This window comes from Rhopalosiphum maidis, chromosome 1, assembly GCF_003676215.2.
Source record: "Rhopalosiphum maidis isolate BTI-1 chromosome 1, ASM367621v3, whole genome shotgun sequence".
Classification (NCBI taxonomy): Eukaryota; Metazoa; Arthropoda; class Insecta; order Hemiptera; family Aphididae; genus Rhopalosiphum; species Rhopalosiphum maidis.
This window is the reverse complement of record NC_040877.1, coordinates 48,062,352-48,083,176: the sequence shown is the minus strand read 5'-3', so window position 1 is coordinate 48,083,176 and position 20,825 is coordinate 48,062,352. Positions and strand designations below refer to the sequence as shown.

General features: G+C 25.7%; 2 protein-coding genes across 4 annotated transcripts in view; one reads left to right on the top strand and one right to left on the bottom strand.

Annotated features, from left to right (window-relative positions):
* LOC113550676 (lachesin-like) overlaps nucleotides 1–20,825 on the bottom strand; it is a 181,233-nt gene that overhangs the window by 41,735 nt on the left and 118,673 nt on the right. The window lies entirely within an intron of this gene.
* On the top strand, nucleotides 1,182–20,561 carry LOC113550671 (alkaline phosphatase-like). Its single transcript, XM_026952650.1, is given in 9 exon segments — nucleotides 1,182–1,339; nucleotides 5,953–6,006; nucleotides 9,361–9,467; nucleotides 9,532–9,752; nucleotides 14,144–14,515; nucleotides 15,264–15,456; nucleotides 15,918–16,255; nucleotides 16,257–16,368; nucleotides 20,144–20,561. Coding segments are annotated over 9 exon segments (1,743 nt in total). The 5' UTR covers nucleotides 1,182–1,292; the 3' UTR covers nucleotides 20,443–20,561.

Below are 20,825 nucleotides of genomic sequence, written 5' to 3'. Positions count from 1 at the left end.
TAATTGATTATCATGTTTAGATGAATACAAATTTATAATATGCTGCAGGTTTTTGATTTTTATTGACACGTTAAAATAAAATAGGATTTACAATTAACCTTCAGACGTCCATAGTAGTTGTTGGTATCTGAATACAATTTAAAGATATATATTATTTTTTTATATATGCCATGTGGATATAAAATTATTTCGTAATTTGATTTCGTATTAATAAACCACTACCAATATTTTTTTACCATTACTTAATAATGTAATTAAAGCAGGGACAACCATAGTGGAATGCGCGGACATATTCAATATTTAGTTAGCTATTTAGAATCTTTTACTGATATGAATACTGGAGTACATTCACAAAATGTCGATAAGCAATAGAAAATTATGAAATCTTGATACACTATAATAGTCAAGTGAATTGAAACAAATAGCCTCAATACTATATCAAAAAATCAAATAAAATTGTGAAGAATAGGTATGTTTGGATTACAATAAGGAGGTTTTTGAATTTAGTATTAACTCATTTTTGACAATTTATTAGTACATGATCGAATTTTAATAGTCATTTGAAATTGAATTACCTTTGAAACTAAGTTAATATTTATGAACAATTTTGCACTAAATAATAATATTGTGTATAACATTAAATTCGTGAACTAAACAAAAATGTTAGTTTGCCTATAGAACTAAAATATGAAAGCAAGTCGTTAACAAAAATAATTTTGAAATTATGACGTAATGAATCGAAGTTGAAATTATTTTTCTCACTTATACGTAAGTACTGCATAATGTTTAGTTATTTAAACGATATTTTGTATATTTGTGTCGTTTATGACTGGTTATGTTACTCAGGCTGTTAGATTTAACAATATTAACAAAGTTAAGTATCACGGTCGGTTTCGTATTTTTTGTATTCAAAACTAAAATATTTTCTTTATCTTGTTTATAATCATTTTTTATTATCTATTAACTATTCCTATTAACACAGAATCTGTGTTATTGATGAGCATCAATTTATTTATTATCATCAGTGTGTTTTTATCTATATAAAATGAGTTTATGTACTCGTATAAATTGTATTTAAGCGTTATTTATTGATTTTTTTTTTTGTATACCTAATGATTGTAGTGTTTGCACGAAATCAAAACCGGTTTTGTTAGCTGTTACTGTACATTATATAAAACCACTGACGTAGTAGACATTCTATATATATAGGCTGCACAAGTATGTCAGTATTCATCGGTCGGCGGTTCTGTACTCAGCTTAACAATGAATAACAGCGGTTCGCTGGGTGTGATATGGTTCACGTTTGCGTGCTGTTTGTTCTTCGTCATCACATACAACAGTAAGTCAAGACTATCGCAGTCTCCTATATTTTCTACAAATATTAGAAATCCAATAGAGATTTTTTTCCGTCGTCTAACGATTATATTAACCAGCTAACATAGTACTAACAACTAGGGATTACAAAAACTTTATAACGACTGATTTAAAGTACTTACCACAAACTTTTACACGTATGATAAGAATTAAAGTTTTAACTACTCTCGTAGGACATTTTTAAAGCTATAAGAAATCGACCACATTTTAAATAAATAAATCCTTTTAACGTTTATAATGTGTTTCACTTTTCATCGTTCAAATAATAGGTGCAAACTACGCTCGCAGCATGCATATTTTTACATTAAGCTGTTAAAACAGTATAAGTATATTTATAAAAATGTATTATTGCAGTTAGTCTGATCGATGTTTCAGGGAATTTTCAATTAGATTTAGAATTTGTAGGTATTTAATACAAATATTAATATACAAGCAATTAGTAAATTATTTTTAATATCGTGTTTTATGTTTGTAGATTTTTTGGGCTAGTTGAATATTTTTATGGTAATTAATACCGTTATTGTTATTAAGAATGCAAATACAACAATAGACACAAGTGATTTATGTTTTGTGTTTTAACATTTGTAATGTTAAACAAAAATTTAAAATATACTAAAAATTCTTAACAGACCGAGACGAGTTTTTAATTTTTTTTTTTTATTAAACATAAAGATTAAATTAGGCTACACAATAAAATTATACTTAAGAATTATATATTGGAATAGTTCTAAATAATAATAATAATAAAAAAATAGTAATTGTTTATAAAACATAACCAATATTGGTAATATTTTATTTATAAAATATCATATTATATAAAATCTATTAAAGATAGAAAGATCAAACGTTGAGCAACCTTTTAATTTTTTCGATATCACCAGAAATATATGTTATTGTTGTCCATTTAAAAGCAAAGGTAATTAGTTATTACATTAAATATGTTTTAGAGCAATTAAAACCTAATTTTCTGATATTAATGTTTCGATATATTACATTGTTTTAAGTTTTTACTATTTTTATTTTTATTTTACGCGTTATAAATTTCAACTATTTAAAAAAATCTAAAAATTATTTCTTTAATATAATAGTATTATCTAGTCAAGAATATCTCATCATTAAAAGAGTTCCGTTAAATTGTTGATATTTTTAAATGTTTGGAAAAGCGTTCACGAAAAATCATTGTCGATTTAATCCGGCCATCTATTAAAATATACCTAATAACTAACGTTAGATTTTAAATATTTATGAAAAAGTGATATCATTCTAGGAGGTGCCAAAACAAACACATTAAGTTGTTGGATGATTTTTTTTTTTAAGGTTTTGCTCGTAATGCAATCAACTTGATCGTTAGGTACAAAGGTAAAGGCACTATAAATCGCATTATGCACTCTATCCTCAGTTTTTTTTTTATTTAACTCTAACGTGAGTCGACTACATGTATCACATATTCTTTATAGCATCTTCCAAGTTTTAGGAACTTCGTATAAAATGGGGAAAAATAATGAAATTATTATGTCCTTTGAATATCATTCGTCTGCGGGTAAAAATACGACCGTAAATAATATACTTAATACTCTAGGGAAATCACATGATGGTTTAAAACTTTGTCAAAAATTAATACTCACTGTTTTATTTTTGATTTTTCTTACTTCTTTAAAAAAAATATATATTATATAGAAGCATATTTTATATTAGTATATCATACTTATAATATATTAAAATTAAATCTTTTTTAAGTATATATTTCTTTATTGTTTTATGGGTATATTATACGCAGAAGTAAAAATTAATTATTATGCCTGTGATGGAAGTTTTTCAGAAATTAAAAAATGTATAAAAATAAATTGTTTTTATTAAAGTAAGCATGTTATTACATACAATATATTAGACGTACTATATAAATAGTAATACATTTAAATCATATTTATTGGATAATATTTAATAGAAAAAATAGTGGAATTTGTCTTAAAAGTGTAAGCAAGTGTTTTTGGTATAATATGTATTCATAGAGTAGGCCAAATGGTTTACATTGAATTCAATTATGTATAATATACGAGTATACGAAAAACAATTCTGAAAGGAGGTTTGTCAGCCTAGTATATTTTATGTTATATTTAATTCATTGATTCGATACTCAAGGCATTTAAGAATATTCAATGTATCAAATTATTAATTTTTTTATATTACATATTATTATCATTATTAACTATGATAACTTTTATATTATTATACATATGAAGTTATGAACGACGTAAATATTATGTTCATGGTATAAATAGCTTAAAATGTCTGTAATTAGAAACTAATGATATATGTAATGCCAAAAGTTCTTGTAACGATTTGTTGTTTATAAATTATTATAAAAATTTAAATTGTTCTTTTTTTGTAACAATTGAAACTCAAATATCTATAAAAAATTTATTCATTTGTTTTTTTGTTAATATTGCTTAATGGTCACAAGAATAACTTAAAATAAATTTTGTTTTATTTATTAATTCTTAGTTACACAAACTGAACATTTCGAAAAATATCTATGATTTTCGAAAAAGACTCACCAATGCACTATAATTAAAAAAATGTATGTGAGATCTTTTTCCCGAGCTTAAAAATTGTCATTAGGAATTTAAAATGAAAAATAAAAAAGTGAAAATTTTGAATTCTTACTGTTATTCATTTTTGAATTACAAAAAGTAAAATAAGATCAATTTTAACAAATATTGGTTTGTGTAAAATTTTTCATTTTTTTTATAGTTTTTTTCATAAATTTTAATGATACTTAACAGTTTTTATTTTTGATCATTTTTAATAGCAATTATGTCCAATTTTTTACCATAAACTACCTTCAAAGTTAGCAATCAAAAAGTTTTTACTATTACGAAAGATGATAGTAGACATAAAAATTAAAAACCATACCTGCATAATTGTAAAATTAATATTTTCATCACTCTGCTTTGAATATAATATAATGTTGTATCGTGATAAAAAGGGAAGAATAATAACTAATAGGTACATAGGTGACTTGTTTTTCTGATAACCTATACAGCCAACAACATGACGTATTATTTATTGAGGTGGTCGAAAACATAACCAGGATAGCAGGATATCTATACACGTAATGTTTACACGTTAGGACCAAATTCTAGTGTGCTAAAAAAAAAACTAACGGTGTCTCGGATACTGGTTATTGATTATTATTATCATACAGTCGTTTGTGTCGTTGGACTCATTGGAGATGACGCATGTGACGCGCCGAAAATTATAGAATCCAATGATTTTGGATTTACTACGATTGTGGTTTATGCACCACGTCCATGCGCATTTCGCGCATTCCTTGAAATTCATTTGACAGATCGATTAAATAGTGGTTAACAAAATAAAAACCTGATTGAAAATTATATAATAAAATGCATAGTAAAAATAAGTGGTTACTGGCTTAACCAGTAACAACTATATAATGTTTTATAAAAATTATAAGACATAATATAGTATCATTAGTCTTATTGTTGTAATAATATTGTACCATAGTACCGGCGGGGTATTCATAAAAAATACAGTTTAGTGAGAAAAGACTGTATGTATTCAGTCAATATTCTTGAGGGACTGTACTATAGTTTTACGCGGCTTTACCTAATCCACGCATTTGCATGCAATATAGTGAACTTCAAATTTATCAGAGTAAAGCACATCCAATGAACACTTTAATCTGAGTTGCTTTGCATACCAGTTATTACTACTTTAACCTTTTATATCCATTAAGAATTACTATATAAATCATATTTTATTTAAAAAAAATCTCATCTACGTTTACAGCCACTTGTAGTCTGTCCCGTTAAAAAGTCATTGACGAAATTCTATAGAATATTACTAATTTAACACCACGCTGATCGTAGTAGTAAGCCCCTTCTATGCCACGTTGTTTCAGACGAGTAGAAAGACGATAATTACGTGTTTTACAAGAGACGTTTAGTTGATATAGTTATAAGCATATTATAATAATATGATAATATGATACGGGAAGTCGGGAAAGCGTGAGGTGATGACTGCTTTGACGAGGGAACACGCGCGAGGTGTAAATATTGTTAATTCTGTCAGCGGTGTGGCGGTGGCTCATTTGTAGAAATCTTCTAAATTGAAACGAATGACTTACTCGAGAACAAAGTAATTTCCACAGATTAAGTGAAAGAAAACGACGATAGGTATAGTGTAAAAAGGGCGTACGGCGTGTCGGCGTGAGAGAGGGGAAAAAAACGCGGTCTAAATGTCACGCAATAAATCGTACCGGGTTTTCGGTAACCTCGCTCACCGGCATGTCTTGGAAAAAAAAAAAATAAAAATAAAAAATAAATACACACAAAGAAACCGAAAAGTTTAGATGATAATAAACTGCCGGCGGTGGAAACTTTAACCGCTGCCGTCGACCGCAAAAATCCAGTCACTCGGTAGTTTCTCGCACAAGACATCTTCAAACATCCATAATAATATATATTATATTGTGCGTATTGTTGTATACATTGTACCGCAATAATGTCTGTTTTATTTAATTACTTATGCTATCATATTTTTGTTATTCGTTTGCAGGTCGCAATGTGCACTGCTCGCATGCCGCCAACGCGAAAGTTTACACGGAACAAGGTAAATTAATTATTATTATTGTTGTATACGACTACGCTTGAATCATTATCCATTCATTTTTAATTAATATTGTGATATATGTTTGCCATCGAATGTGTTTGACGGTTGTTATAATATTATTGTATTTGTTTTTAACTTCGATTTTAGTTGAAAACCAACACATTCGGATAGGTACCCATAACTCAAAATGATAATAGGATAAATCTTTTTATAGTTAATCCCACGCATTGTAACGTCATATCATTTTCGATGTTATATTTTATCTTTTTTTTTAAATTATAAATTAAGTGTTGAATAATTTAACATTTTAACAATAGTTTTTTCAATTTCTATAAATACTTTTAACGGTATATTTCATGTGTTTGCTTAAAAATACCTGTACAACATTACCCAAAAATATTGAAGTTTAAAAATTAAAAACTAAAGGCTTATAGAGCATAGAAATAATCAAAAAAAGTTTAATTTAAGATTTGGAGCAGAACGATCTAATGTATATTGTTTGTACAATGATTTTGGTTTATTTATTTTTATTTTTTGTACCTGTCGTCATATTTCGGAAGAGTGAAATGACCTTGATTTTTAACTCTAAGATTATTTTATTACTATAGAAAATTAGATAAATCTGTACTTTTTTGGGGAGAGGAAAGGTTTGCTCTAAATATTTTTATTAACATTTAATAAATATAGTATAATTTTCAAAATAGTTTGGAAAATTTTGAAAAATACTATACCTACTATACATCAAATTGAGTTCCTCGATTTTTAACTTTTAATCCATTTTACTTTTGTAATGGTCAATAAAGTATAAAAATGAGATCATCCGGTCAAACATTTCGGTTTTAATTACATTACTTCGTAATATTGCGATACAATTGTTTACTAAGAAGTTTTATCTAAAGTAAATGATTACTCTACAACTATATGAATAGTAAAATTATCGGTAGCTTTCCATTTTTTAGACCTATATATGAATAATAGAAAACAATAATATACTATGTATGTATATATATATATTGATAGCAATATTATATCACTAAAAAATGTAATGTTAAGAGATTATAAATGTTCTTATAGGTCATTTAGTATGATTTTATTTAATTAACTGAATGGTTATGAACTATTTATTACATCCTTACATCCAAGAAGTAAATAATTTATTTATATTTAATATCACGTTAATTAAATCAATTATTGCATATTATATAATCTAATGGTATACACATGACGTATAGGGTTTTTAATGTATATTTGATTTTGTGACTCTAATTGATTTTAGGTATTTACTTATTATGTTACTTTACATATTATTACTTTATAGTTAATATAGTAATAAACAACGATATATTTTATATTTTTGGTTTAAATTAAGATTTTAGGTATGTTACCTAATTTAATTTTTAAGATACCTAAATTGCCAAATAATGTCAAAAAACTCAAAAACATATATCAAATTCATAAATTTTCTTTGAAATAGCGCACTTTTTTTTTCTTTCTCTGACCCACGTGCAATATACCAAATGTTCGTTTAATAGCACAGACTTTGTGTTGATAGCTTTAGTAATAGGGTAAATTAACTTATACTAAAACTTTTAGTTATGAACATTACTTGTGTATTACTAGGTATGTTTGTTGGATTTTTTATAAATTGAAATTTACATGCAAGTTATGAGTATGTTAAATATAACAGTTTAAAAATAACCATATTTCAATTTAAAAGTGAAATGTTATGAAAAATTCAACGTATGTTTTTAAATCAAAATTTTATAATGAGTCGATTCACTTTAAGTTTAAATTTGATAGCTTACTTTTTTGATTGTACATTCCGAAACTGGAATTGTTATTTAATATTTTTTATGAAAATGTTGATTCAAATTTTAAAAAAGTTGTTAATTTATTTTTAGTATTCGAAGATTTGATGAGTAGAGTGGGGTAGCACAAGGGTATCTAGAAAAATGTTAGTATATTACTCCATTCCTTTAAACTTTAAATATTTATAAGTTCTAAGTTATTTTATCTTCGTTGTTCAACCACTTCAAATTATTATGTAAGATTAGTAAAATATTTTTAAAAACATTAATACTCTTTATTGTAACAATTAATGTTTCTTATTAAAAGAATTGTTCAAAATATATGCTTATCATAAAAGCTATATTATTATATATTTATAATTTAATTTGAAACTAAAAACAGAAATATGTGTACTAAATTTCAACTTTTGAATTTCTTACCTAAAATTTCATAATAAATCGATATATTAGTTGATGTACAGTTTAATAATATGACTTATTTAATTTGTATTTTTCTAAAAAACGCAAAACGATTAAATTTTATTTCGTATACAGTTTACAAGGCTATAGAAATTAATATTAATTATTTATGTTTAAAGTTTCTATGATTATTACTTTTTAAAGATATTAAAATTATAATATAGTTTAAAATCTGCTTAACAAATTATTCGATCAAAGCTTAATTTTAAAAACGAAAAGCATTTTTATTTTAAAGCTAAAGAATTTATAATTATAATATTTAATAACTTAAGTGAACAATTTTTTAATACGAAAACATCTGTACGTGCCTCCTCTCAGAAAATTTATAGCTGTTGTAATTTTTTGCAATTGAACAAAAATGCATTACTGTATTGAACGCAAGTTTCTAACAGCTAATCTCAGAAACTACTTGGCCGATTTCAAAAAAAGTTATATAGATTATTATTAGATTTCTTATTATACTCAAAGTAAATTAATTTTGCTTCTTTTCAACATTCAACTCATATATGTTGATATAAGGTGAATCTCACATTTTTTCGTTTTAGATTTTGAAAATCTAATATTTATTTGTTAAAATATAGGTGTAACTCGTTTTACACAAAAACGTTTAGATGCTTAAATGTAAAAAAAATAATATAAGTAACGAGTGGCTCACTACCCTTTTCGAATTTTTATTTAAAAACAATGTTATAGTGTATACTGTACAATGTGTGTATATGTATATATATATATATATATATATATTATTTTTAGTTATCACCATATTTAATGTAAAATGTTGAATAAGAATGAGAAGTAACTTATTTGGAATTCTAGTTTTTTTATTACTGAAATTAGTTATCTACTTTTGTATTTTTTAAATTTTTTCTATCATCATACATAATTTAATATGCTCGTTTATGTACAAAGTAAAGTTTATAGTACAATACAGTTGTGTGCCTTATCCTATTTCAACTTAAGTTTTTTCAGTTGTTACTATCAATTTTCTCTATAAAATATACCCTGCATACTGAATTCCATTTTTAAAATCATTTTAAATTTTTCTGGCACAAACACATCATATTATATTGCTCTCAACTTTCAACAGAACCAAATCATCTGAAAGAAATTCACTCACGTGCGCTACTGTACAACCAGCACTCGTTAAAGTCGGACTTAAGTCTCGAGTGAATTGTTATTCTACGGAATATACATGTATTATGTATATATGTATACAAAGCAAGAATAAAATAATAACAGCTTTGATTTTTTCATGTAGATAGACAGTACTGGATCGAAAACGGTAAGGAGAAGGTGACCGAGAAACTCAAGTACGTGAATAAAAGAGGCGTCGCCAAAAATATAATCATGTTTCTGGGTGACGGTATGTCGCTGACTACGTTGACGGCATCGCGTATCTACAAAGGTCAAATGGAAAAACGTTCCGGTGAGAATGAGTACTTGAGTTTCGAGAAATTCCCATTTGTTGGCATGTCAAAGGTGATATTAAAATAAACTAAATAATAAAAAAAATGAAGATACTTGTCTCACGATATCTCCACTCGATTTTGAATTGTATTGCACTTTTAAAAACATAAAATGTATGTCATCAGTGTGTGTCACACTGTTATTTAAAAAATTAATATTAACACTGTTTTAAATTATGAATGGTTGGTGAAATCTATATACCTAATTGGTTTTTATTATGTAATTTATTATGAAGTTAACTAATCGTATACACCTGTGGGGTTGGGTCAAAGCAACATAATAATTTTTTATGAAAGTTAACATATATAATATACTTACAATTAATTTTACATGGTTACAAAGTTTCAAAAAAAATACTATTAATTTTTAATTGCTTACACGTTTTTTTAACGTTTCAGATTAATATATGAATTAATACTATTGTTACAATTTATATAATATATACCTAACTTATTGTATCTATAAAATTATATCAGTAAACCTTATTGTTTATAATATGCTTGTTTTAGTTAAAATACATTTTATGGCGTAATGTTGAAAATAAATAATTGATCCAATTTAATTAATTATAAGTTAAGTGTTTATATTTTTAATTCAAAAATAATTATTGATACTTTAAACCAAATTATCGTACGTGAAAATAATTATATGTTTTTAAATTGTTGTATAATATTTACAACTTAAAATAAATAATAACTTTTGTCTGGTTAAATATTTATTTTCATGATTACCTATTTGTGTTTATTTAATTAATTATTGTGAATATTCTAAATAAGTATTTAATTAAATTTAAATTAATACATTTTATGTTCGCATATTTTATAAAAACAATACTAATGGATTAATTTTAAGAATATTAAATTTATTTTCCAAAGTTGGGTCTTGTTTCATTCAATAATATTATAAATGATGATATTTCCTTGAAACTATATATTGTATATATCCTGGTAATTATTTTTAAAGAACAATTTTACAAAGTTATACTGTACTAAAAAAATTTCAATTCATTGTATTCACAAACAAGTTTGATAATTAACATATTTGAAATAAATGGTGTTAATAAGTTTAATAAAAACGTATAATATAATATAACACGGTGACTAAAAATAATTGTATATTTTTTAATACAAACTAGTACCTAATTAACTTTGTTTTTCATACAATATAATACATTCAAAGCAAAACAAATTCTATTAATTTTTCAACAAAACATAATAGGCGTAATGTTTTCAAAGAATCTAAATGCAACCAATTTCGAAAAAAAATTTTTTTGTAAGATATAATTATATTAATTTAATAATATAGCCCGAGAAAATAATACATTTTTAATGTAATTTTAAATTATTGTTTAAAAACATTATCATCCAACATTTAGTTTTCTGCATTATTTTAATGATAATTGAATTTAAATTTTTGATCAATTCTTTATCTGACAATTTTGTCAGTGTTGATGACAAGGGTAATGGTGTTAATTATTTGAGTTTAAGAAAAATGTGGTCAAAGTGCAAAGGTATAATGCATAATTAAATGTGCGGTGACTGGGATGACAGCTGTCAAAAACAGCACGATATAGGAAGTAGAATCCTAAATAAATAATAATAAATACAGTTAATACAGTTCATTATTAAAATTTCAGTTAAGAGCAATTAAAACGTAAAAAACAAAATTAAATATGTGTGTTATTATAATTATTATTGTATTGATTTTAGTTAAAATAATTTTTGTTAAATATTTTCAATAAAATAATTAAATTTTTTTTATCTTTATTGTATTTATTTTGTTAAATTACATTAAACGCTAAGCAAGGAATAGATTAAATTACCAAACTCTTACATAATTTAGAATAAAAATGCATTATATTTTTAGTAAACCATTATATAAGGTTTGATAGGTGATAAATGATTAGTATAATTATTATATAAAAAAATATTGGTTGCCAATATTAACATTTATCACAAATTTAGAAACGCATACATTTTTAGTAAGTTGTTAGAACTTGTAAATTAAATAAAGTGTTGTTAAAATTATTTTATAAATAAGAAAACAAATACAATACAAAACTATAAGCCATGTTTTATCGTTTTCATAAGTATAAATTGTGATCTATTTAATATTGAAATTGAATGTATTTCTATATTATATATATAGTTTGAATGATACAGTAAGCGGCAAATGCAATTAAACCAGAATAAATCCATTCACACAACCTTCAGTTTAAGATTAAAACATAGTTTCAGTCAGATGTGTCATTAAATAATTTCATTATTCCTTTACTTGATTTGTTTAAGTATTTAGGTTGTATCTATTATTTTTTTCTTCATCTCGATAGGCTTAGTAGGAGATTAATTTGAAATAAAAATACTAAGATAATAAGACAAAAATAATAATCCTTAGTGCTTGCTCTCATATACAATAAAAATATATTACTGGAAAAAAAGAAAATGTACTAGCCAAAGAACTCAACTTTTAATTTATAAAAAAACTCTTAAAATAAATTTATGGATGTACGGAAGACACTCATATGAGAGTGGTTTAAACAATCAAATTTAATTATAATTCAATAATTTCAAAATATCATACCATTTCATAGAACAACAAATTATGTTTTACGTCTTTAACCTTTGTCTTTAAGCCCTCTACAATCAACTATTAATGACTATGCTATTAAGTTAATTTCGAATGCAATTTTTAACAAACTTGTTTTTCTAGACTAGATTAGACTAGAAAATGACTATAATCTGCTAACAAATATGATACGTAACTCTGGTCTCAAAATCACAAATTTTGCTAACGCTATAATATTTTAGTAAATTTATTTTTATTATAAATATATTATGTACTTATAATTAATATAGACGAATTTTGAAACAGTTTAAGTTCAACATAAATATTTTATTTTATACTTATTGACCCGAAAATCATGGCTTATATTTTTCCATGAAAAAAAACTTTTTTGTTATTGATTATTTTACAGCAAACACTCATTATTTTAAAAGATGAAATGTATTGAATTTTTAGGAGCATTAATAATATATTCTGATATTTTATTACGTATTTATTTTTCCTCCTTATTTTTTCCATTGAAACTTATATCAATTTTTGATTTTTGAATGTCAATCTATATTTTAAGTATTATATTATTTGAAGTAGAATACATCACTTAAAATGCTGTAAAAATATCAAACTATCGGTATTTTTTTTTATTAATAAATGTTTAAATTTTACATGAACGGAACAGCGGAGTATTATAGGGCTATATATTTAGCGGTATAGTCTTTTACACTTGACTTTAATGTTATATAAATTTAAAATATTTACGAATAAAACCTATGTTTGTTCAATATGGCTTATCACATGCGTGTGTGGATATTAGTTTATTTTTCAACCAATTTATTCATACGTGAGTAGAGATGTGTAAGACAGGGTTAATGCTGAAATCATACATACACAACGGTGCTTGCGTACTCTTATTTAATACAAAACCAAACTGATATAACGAGTTTTAACCATAAACGCACCGACGTTACTGTGAGATAAATCGAAGTGTACGTTTGTGATCCAAGACAATTTCAGGAGTATTACAACGATAGATTTACTGCCCTTATACATTTTTAATATTTTGACTACCTACGTTAATTTGACGAATGAATTTTATTTTTATGTAAAAAAAAGTCATAGTATATGGTTAATATAATGAAATTACTAATAACTATTATTATGAAAAAAAATGTATGCAAGTCGAATAGGTACAGGGTCCGGCAAAAAAACCTCCCATATTTCAAGAGGCAGTTGCAAATAAATAAACAAAGAAATAGAACAAATTTTTTAATTTTTGACTAATAAAATGTATTATTGGCATAATATTTATTAAATAAATAATTAAAAATATCATCATATCATTATTTATTTTTAACATTATATCAGTTAAGTGGTGTCCTCCACTGTTAACACATTCACGAAGCCTTTCCCAATAGTTTTTTATAACTCTTCGTAGCATTGCTGGTGTAATGGAGGCTAATGCCTAGTGATTGGCTCCTTAAGTTTTTAAAGGGATGCGGGGCGATGATCGTACACTGTGTCTTTAAATATCCCTAATGAACGTAATCACAGAGTGATCACTTTCAAAAATTTAAATTTAGAAAGTTTTTTTTAAAATCACGTTTTATTTTCATTATTTTTTGTTGGTTTTTATTTTTTTTTTATTTCGTTCCTTTAGGTCATGTAACTTTTATATTTCTGTGGGAATATTTTTTCTATCACAAAAATATTTCTCTAGACTCTGGCGGCGTTCTACTTGAATTCTAATACCGAATATCGACCATTTAAATAACAACGGAGTGGCATGATGAGTGTACTTTCAGGTAATCATTTTAATTTACACACGCGTTACTTATTGTTTTCAGACTTACTGCGTGGACAAGCAAGTGCCTGACTCGGCATGCACGGCCACCGCTTACCTGTCAGGCGTGAAGACCAACTTTGAGATGGTCGGGTTGTCGGCCTCGGTGAAGCTGAACGACTGTCCCGGGTCGGTGGTGCCCGGTAACCAGACAGAGTCCCTAGCCGATTGGTCTATGGCGAAGGGTAAAGCTGTCGGACTGGTGACTACAACTCGTGTAACGCACGCATCCCCCGCCGGAATGTACGCGCACGCAGCGAATCGGGAATGGGAGTCGGATGCTTACTTATCAAAGGCGGCGAATATAACTGACGTGACTCAATGCGAGGACATAGCCAAACAGCTAATAACGAGAAGCCCCGGGATAGACTTGAAGGCGAGTATTGCACTGCTTTTTATTTTTTAAAAAAATGTGTGTACACCAACACATTTTTCGATTTTAATTTTAATTTTAACTAAATTTGGGAATAATAATTTTTTTGTGATTCATGTCACAGTCGATCGTCGAGGAGGATAATAATATGAATATATTGATAAATCATAAAAAAAACGATTATGATGCAATAAAGCACTAAATTTAGATTAGGATAAGTCAAGATAACTTTAAAATAACATTTAAAAATTGGTCTTGTTGAGTTATTTTGTCGCGTATAGTCAAAATATTGTACCTATATACACGCACCATATGATTTATATCAATATATTTTATATTAGTGTTAGATATATAAAGTTATTAAGATTTTGAGTATTCTGTGAATTTCAATGGTGTAAAATAATATATTGACTATTAAAATAATATTATGTGGTTAAATAAAATATCGTATCTAATTAAAAGCCAATGTATATTATATTTTAATAATTACATAAAAATATTATACGATATAATTTATTTTAAACATATGAAATAATTCTTTTATTATGAATAGTATTTATTTATTTATTTTTTGTTTTATATGATATATTAATATTTATGGTATGTGTATTAATATTTTGATAACCATAATAAAAAATAAATAAATATTATTATGCTTTTGTTATGATTTAAAATAATCATTGAAACAATAAATAATTCAATAAATTAATAAAATGTTTAATAAATAATAATATAAATAATTTATTTTCAGGTGATACTAGGTGGAGGTCGTGAAATGTTTTTTCTTAATAATACAGATCATAATGGATCAAGATCTGATATGGATCTCGTACAATTTTGGAAGAAAGATAAAGCAAAACGTTTTGGAAATGATAAATCAGCATACGTTGAAAACAGAGAACAACTATTAAATGTTGACCCTTCTAAGACCGATTATTTATTAGGTAAGCAAATACGATCAACATTTCTTGTTTATTGTATGATATATTAAATATTTCATATGCGGTTAATCCAAAACAAATGGAAAAAAGTATTAAAAAGTATTTTGTCGAATAATTTTTTTAGCCATTTCAATTTCCTTTTTTTTCATCTTTTGATGTCTTTCTCTCTTTTTTTTTAGGTGTGGGGAGAAAGTGAACAATTTTTCTTCAATTTAAGTTCATCAAATAAAAACAAATCAATTTCGTAAAAAAATATACTTTTACACAGCATTATGAAGCTTCTTGAAGTTTATAAGTCTTAAAAATATTAATATTTCTTTATTCCGGTTAGGGTTTTTCAAACAGTTTAGTATGACATCATAAAAACTAATCAGATATTTAAATTCCATATAAATAGCCACATATATATAATTTTATGGTAATATTTACTATAATATTTTAATAATGCATGTCTTACGTTTCAGGTCTTTTTGAAAAAAGACATATGAAATTTCATTTGCATGCGGATGCTAGAATACAGCCCACTTTGATGGAAATGACTAAAAAAGCCATAGACATTTTGAAGAAAGAGAAAAATGGATTTTTCCTGTTCGTTGAGGGTGGACTTATTGATGCGGGGCACCACAAAACAATGGCAAAATTAGCGTTGGACGAGACGGTGGAGTTTTCCAAAGCCATCCAACAGGCTGTCGACATGACCAGCGAAGACGACACACTGATCGTCGTTACTTCCGATCACTCACATACCATGACAATGGCAGGTTATCCGACGAGGGGCAACGACGTTTTGAGTACTTTCGGGGTCACTTGGATCCGATAATTTGCCGTACACTACGCTTAGCTATGCTAATGGTCCGAAAAATCATCAGTCTGATGAGAATTGCGCTCGTCAGGATTTATCCAATGTTGACACAAGTAATTTTCATATATCATTATAACAGTTAAATACTATAACACATAGTTGGAACGTATTCGAAAGTATCGTAAATCGTCATCGCGTTTATTATAATATTAGAATAAATATTTATTATAATATTTATATATTTGTCATCGACGCATTTAAATTATATTATAGATAATGCAAGCTCTAAAAAATTTACAAAATCTATTTTATAAGGCTAATGGTGTTTTTTTATAATCAAAATAGACGATGAATTGAATTTTACTTATAATTTTAAAAGTATTCACTACAATACAAATGTCAAATAGTTAGATTATAGATACGATTACGATTACGTTTACGCATGGTGTAAATTTTTTGACTTAATGATAGCAGGGTAATTTTTTAGTGATAAACTGTTAATAAAATGTTAGGAAAAATATTTTACGTGCAATACAAACAGTAAGTATAATTATTATAAAAGTAAATATAAATAAATACACTAATTAATTAAATTAAGTTGTAATAATAAATTCGTTGTAAGAAAATTTATAACACGTTTTAAAATATATTCTGCAATGTTTATCATCAGTCATCACTATGCAGTTTTTTAACAGTTAAATTTAATTTAATTTCATTATTATTACATCGTTAAATGCAATTTCAGCGGTAATTATATAAAAAAAAATATGTATTTCTTATTAATGAATTGAATTATTAGTGATATTATATAATTAATAATATAATATATAGAAAAACTCACACAGCATAATTTAAAAAAATATTTTATAGCAAAACAGTTTACTCCTTACTTCTTACGTTTTCTAATGTTATATTCGTGTATTAATTAAAATGTTATATAATAATACGAGCAAAATTTATTTTTAGAAAAAAATTAAGTCATTCGAAAAGTGATTTTAGTAGGTATTCAAATGTGGACATAGTATAAATTATAAATAAGAGTGTGTATTCTATCGAAAAAAAAAACTATTTACAAGTGTTATTAACTGATCTTATTAGTTATTACTAGTATTGTAGCTTTAATCTATTAAGCGAAAATAAAATTTATCGTTGGATTATAGCGTCATAAAATATACGTATTAGGTATCTACAGATCTGCAATTGAAAGTAATAATATTTTATGGTTCAGAGCGGATTAAGAGTGTTTTATCATTTTATTTTATTTAAAATAATAAGTACCTATCATTCAATTTTTAAATTTTTTTTTTTGTAAATATAAAACAATATCTACAGAGTGGTTTATGTATCCAATTAATTTTGTGAGTTAGATTCCGTGGATTTTCTAGATTCTTGTAAATTATTTTATGTTTTCCAAATAATTTCCTTTTTTTATTTTTTATTTTAATTAAATAACTTAAAAATCAACTGAAGTCATGTATATAGCTTGTTAAAAAAATATTTGAATATAGTAATATATCTTTTTTTATGTTAATGTTCTTAAATTATATACTGAGTCTTAGATAAAATGATTTGACTAATAACCATAGAAAATTATTTGAGTTGAGACATCGCAAAACTATTTCACATGTCTGGGCTCTTTTGGAGCGTATATTTAAACGGGTGTATTCGAAAACGACTTTATTGTTGTTCATATTATAGGTACGCTGTTCATTCGTTTGTATATTAATAAAAAGTTGTTTAGGTATTCTGTTCAATGTGTATATGATATGTTTCTATCTGTTATATGTTATATTATAACTTTCAATTCATATAAAGTTTTTCACACAAGTTTGTAAGTTTTCAACCAGTCTTGTTGTTATGTGTAATTTCATATTGATATTATATAGCATAACAAATCTAGAGTTTTAGCATGTAATGATTTTTATTTTTTAAATGTTTATATTAATTAAGTAATATATAAATTAAAAATAATAAAATAATGTTGACCTGTTTTAAAGTTTAATCTAAACAACAGTTATTTCAAACGTGTATACATAAAATATGTTTACATTTTAAATACGTATTAGATGTTAATTATATTATTTTGCGATTTGTTTTATTGTTCGTATCGTGCTAATTATAAAATAGATGTGATAATTATAAATGTTTTTAATGTATACAATAATGTAAATTGGAAATCAGTAGTACTTAATTACACATTTAAGTACGACTCTAAATCGTAGTTAAGGCTGTAAGATTTTTAATCTTATATATCGATTTAAAAATTATGACCTTTTGTATATTTAAACTTGTAGAAATTATCAATAGCATTTACTGTGTTATGTTTGTAGAATCTTATGTAGATATAGGTACTAAATGCAATATTACTCAATACAAATTAATTTATACATTTTTTTAATCTTTTCCTCTTCTTTAGATCGCAATATTGTGAAATAATGTTATAAATTGTTCAAACACAGAAACACAGTATCACTATAATGACACATAGGTATTTACCAATGTTGTAATGACATAATTCGTTTTAAGATATAAATCGTATTACAGTCTTAATTAGTTGATCGATAGAATCGATGTACGAAAATAATATTATCTAGACCACACGGAAAATGTGACATTTCATTATTTCTATAATATCATCATTCCTCAATGATCAGTAAAACTATAAGATACAAACTAGTCATATTAACCAATTTAAAATTATAAATACTATTTTGAATAATAAAATGTATTTTGAAATTGATTAAAATTTGTCATACGTTCAAATTGTTTTATAGGTTCGTTAAAACTAAAAATAATTTAATTCAATTGTAAACGTCAGGGTTTGTAAAATAACTAATAAAAATATCGACCACTACCAAACCAGAAGCTACACGCACACGAAATTTGATTTTTTTTCAAAAATAATAGTTTCTCAACAGTAATAAAAGTGACGATAAGGTGGGAAAAACAAAATTCGATTTCAATTTATATATATGTTATATAAACGTGTATTCTTCACTTGGTTTATCGAATTTAATTCCGCTTATGACGGGTAAAAAAATACTGTTGGTAAAATATGTTTTTATTATAAATTCAGAGCTGAATAAAATCATCAAACAATTAATTTTCAAAATCTAAATTCAAATTCATTACATAAAAGATACCTATTTAAAAATTTTAAATTAAAATCATAAAAAAAAATCAAAATCCAACATTTTTAAGATCAATGTAGATAAATACAAAAAATATCAGATCTTCGTTGTAAAAAGTTATCTTGAATAAACATAAAAACAAAATTATCCGTATGGGTATTTTTAACTAAATTTTAAACAAATTAATTGATGGTTTGTGTGAATATCTTAAATCACAATAAACCGATTTTATATACCATTACATTATACATAATTTATATTATATTACAAAATATTTTCTAAGAATGAATAGTAAACATTAATAAAGAAATGATAAGGGGTGAAAATGCCATGTCATAAACATTAATCGCAATAAACTCTGGATTTTTCCTCCAAAAATGAGATGTTTCCTCTGATTGTTTTCTTTAAAAAAAAAAAAAAAAAAATAGTCACCATTTTATTAGTTTGAACGGTTATTATCATTTTCTAGCTGAAAATAATATTTACTATTATTTAATGTGTAAACAAGCATACAATATAATAATAATTTAGAACTATAATATCTTTAAATCAAATATAAAATACAAATATTCATTCTGCAGTGGTTGGTTTTGGTATCGCAATTTGTTATCAAAAATATTGTTAAAAGCTGACGTTCCTCAAAAATCAAAATCATACCCCTTTTTAAAACGAATTTTAATTTTAAAAGAACATGAGATTTGATATCATAATCTACAGCTCTAATTATATAAATTAATATTGTCATTTCTATTTTCAGATGATCCGTCGTTTACGTATCCTAATATGGTGCCATTGAAAGACGAAACCCACGGAGGTGACGACGTTATGGTATTCGCCCGGGGTCCTTGGGCCCACCTGTTCTCTGGAAATTATGAACAGAACCTTATACCTCTGACGATGGGATTCGCGGCTGGTGTGGGACCGGCTGCCAATCTGGAGGGTGGTCCAGCCGCGTTTACATCCGCTGGATTTAGCGCCGCGGCCATCTCGTCGCCGCTCGCTATACTCATCAGTGTCTTACTGACAACAGCTGTTATCCAGCGCGTTTGTTTGTAGACTACATTTGAAACATCCGTTTTTCGATTACAATATTAATCTGTACATTTTTTTCTGTGTATAACAATGTCTTAACTAGTCACAATGTGATGGTAAAATTAAAATTTTTATTTGGGTAATTTATTTTTTTATTTTTTAGTATGACAAAATTCATGGGTGTTTTGCCTTTGAATTACTTTCAATATGTTTATATTTTATTTTTTTTGTAATTCTATACAACTCTACTCCAACCACAATAAATTCAAGTGATACTATCAAATTTTTTATATAAATAAAATGACAAAATTAATATATTTACTTTTATTTTTAGGGTGGGCACCCTTTTACATATTGAAGAAAGATAATGTTTTGATGCATATAAGTATTAAAGCCATAGTTACAAA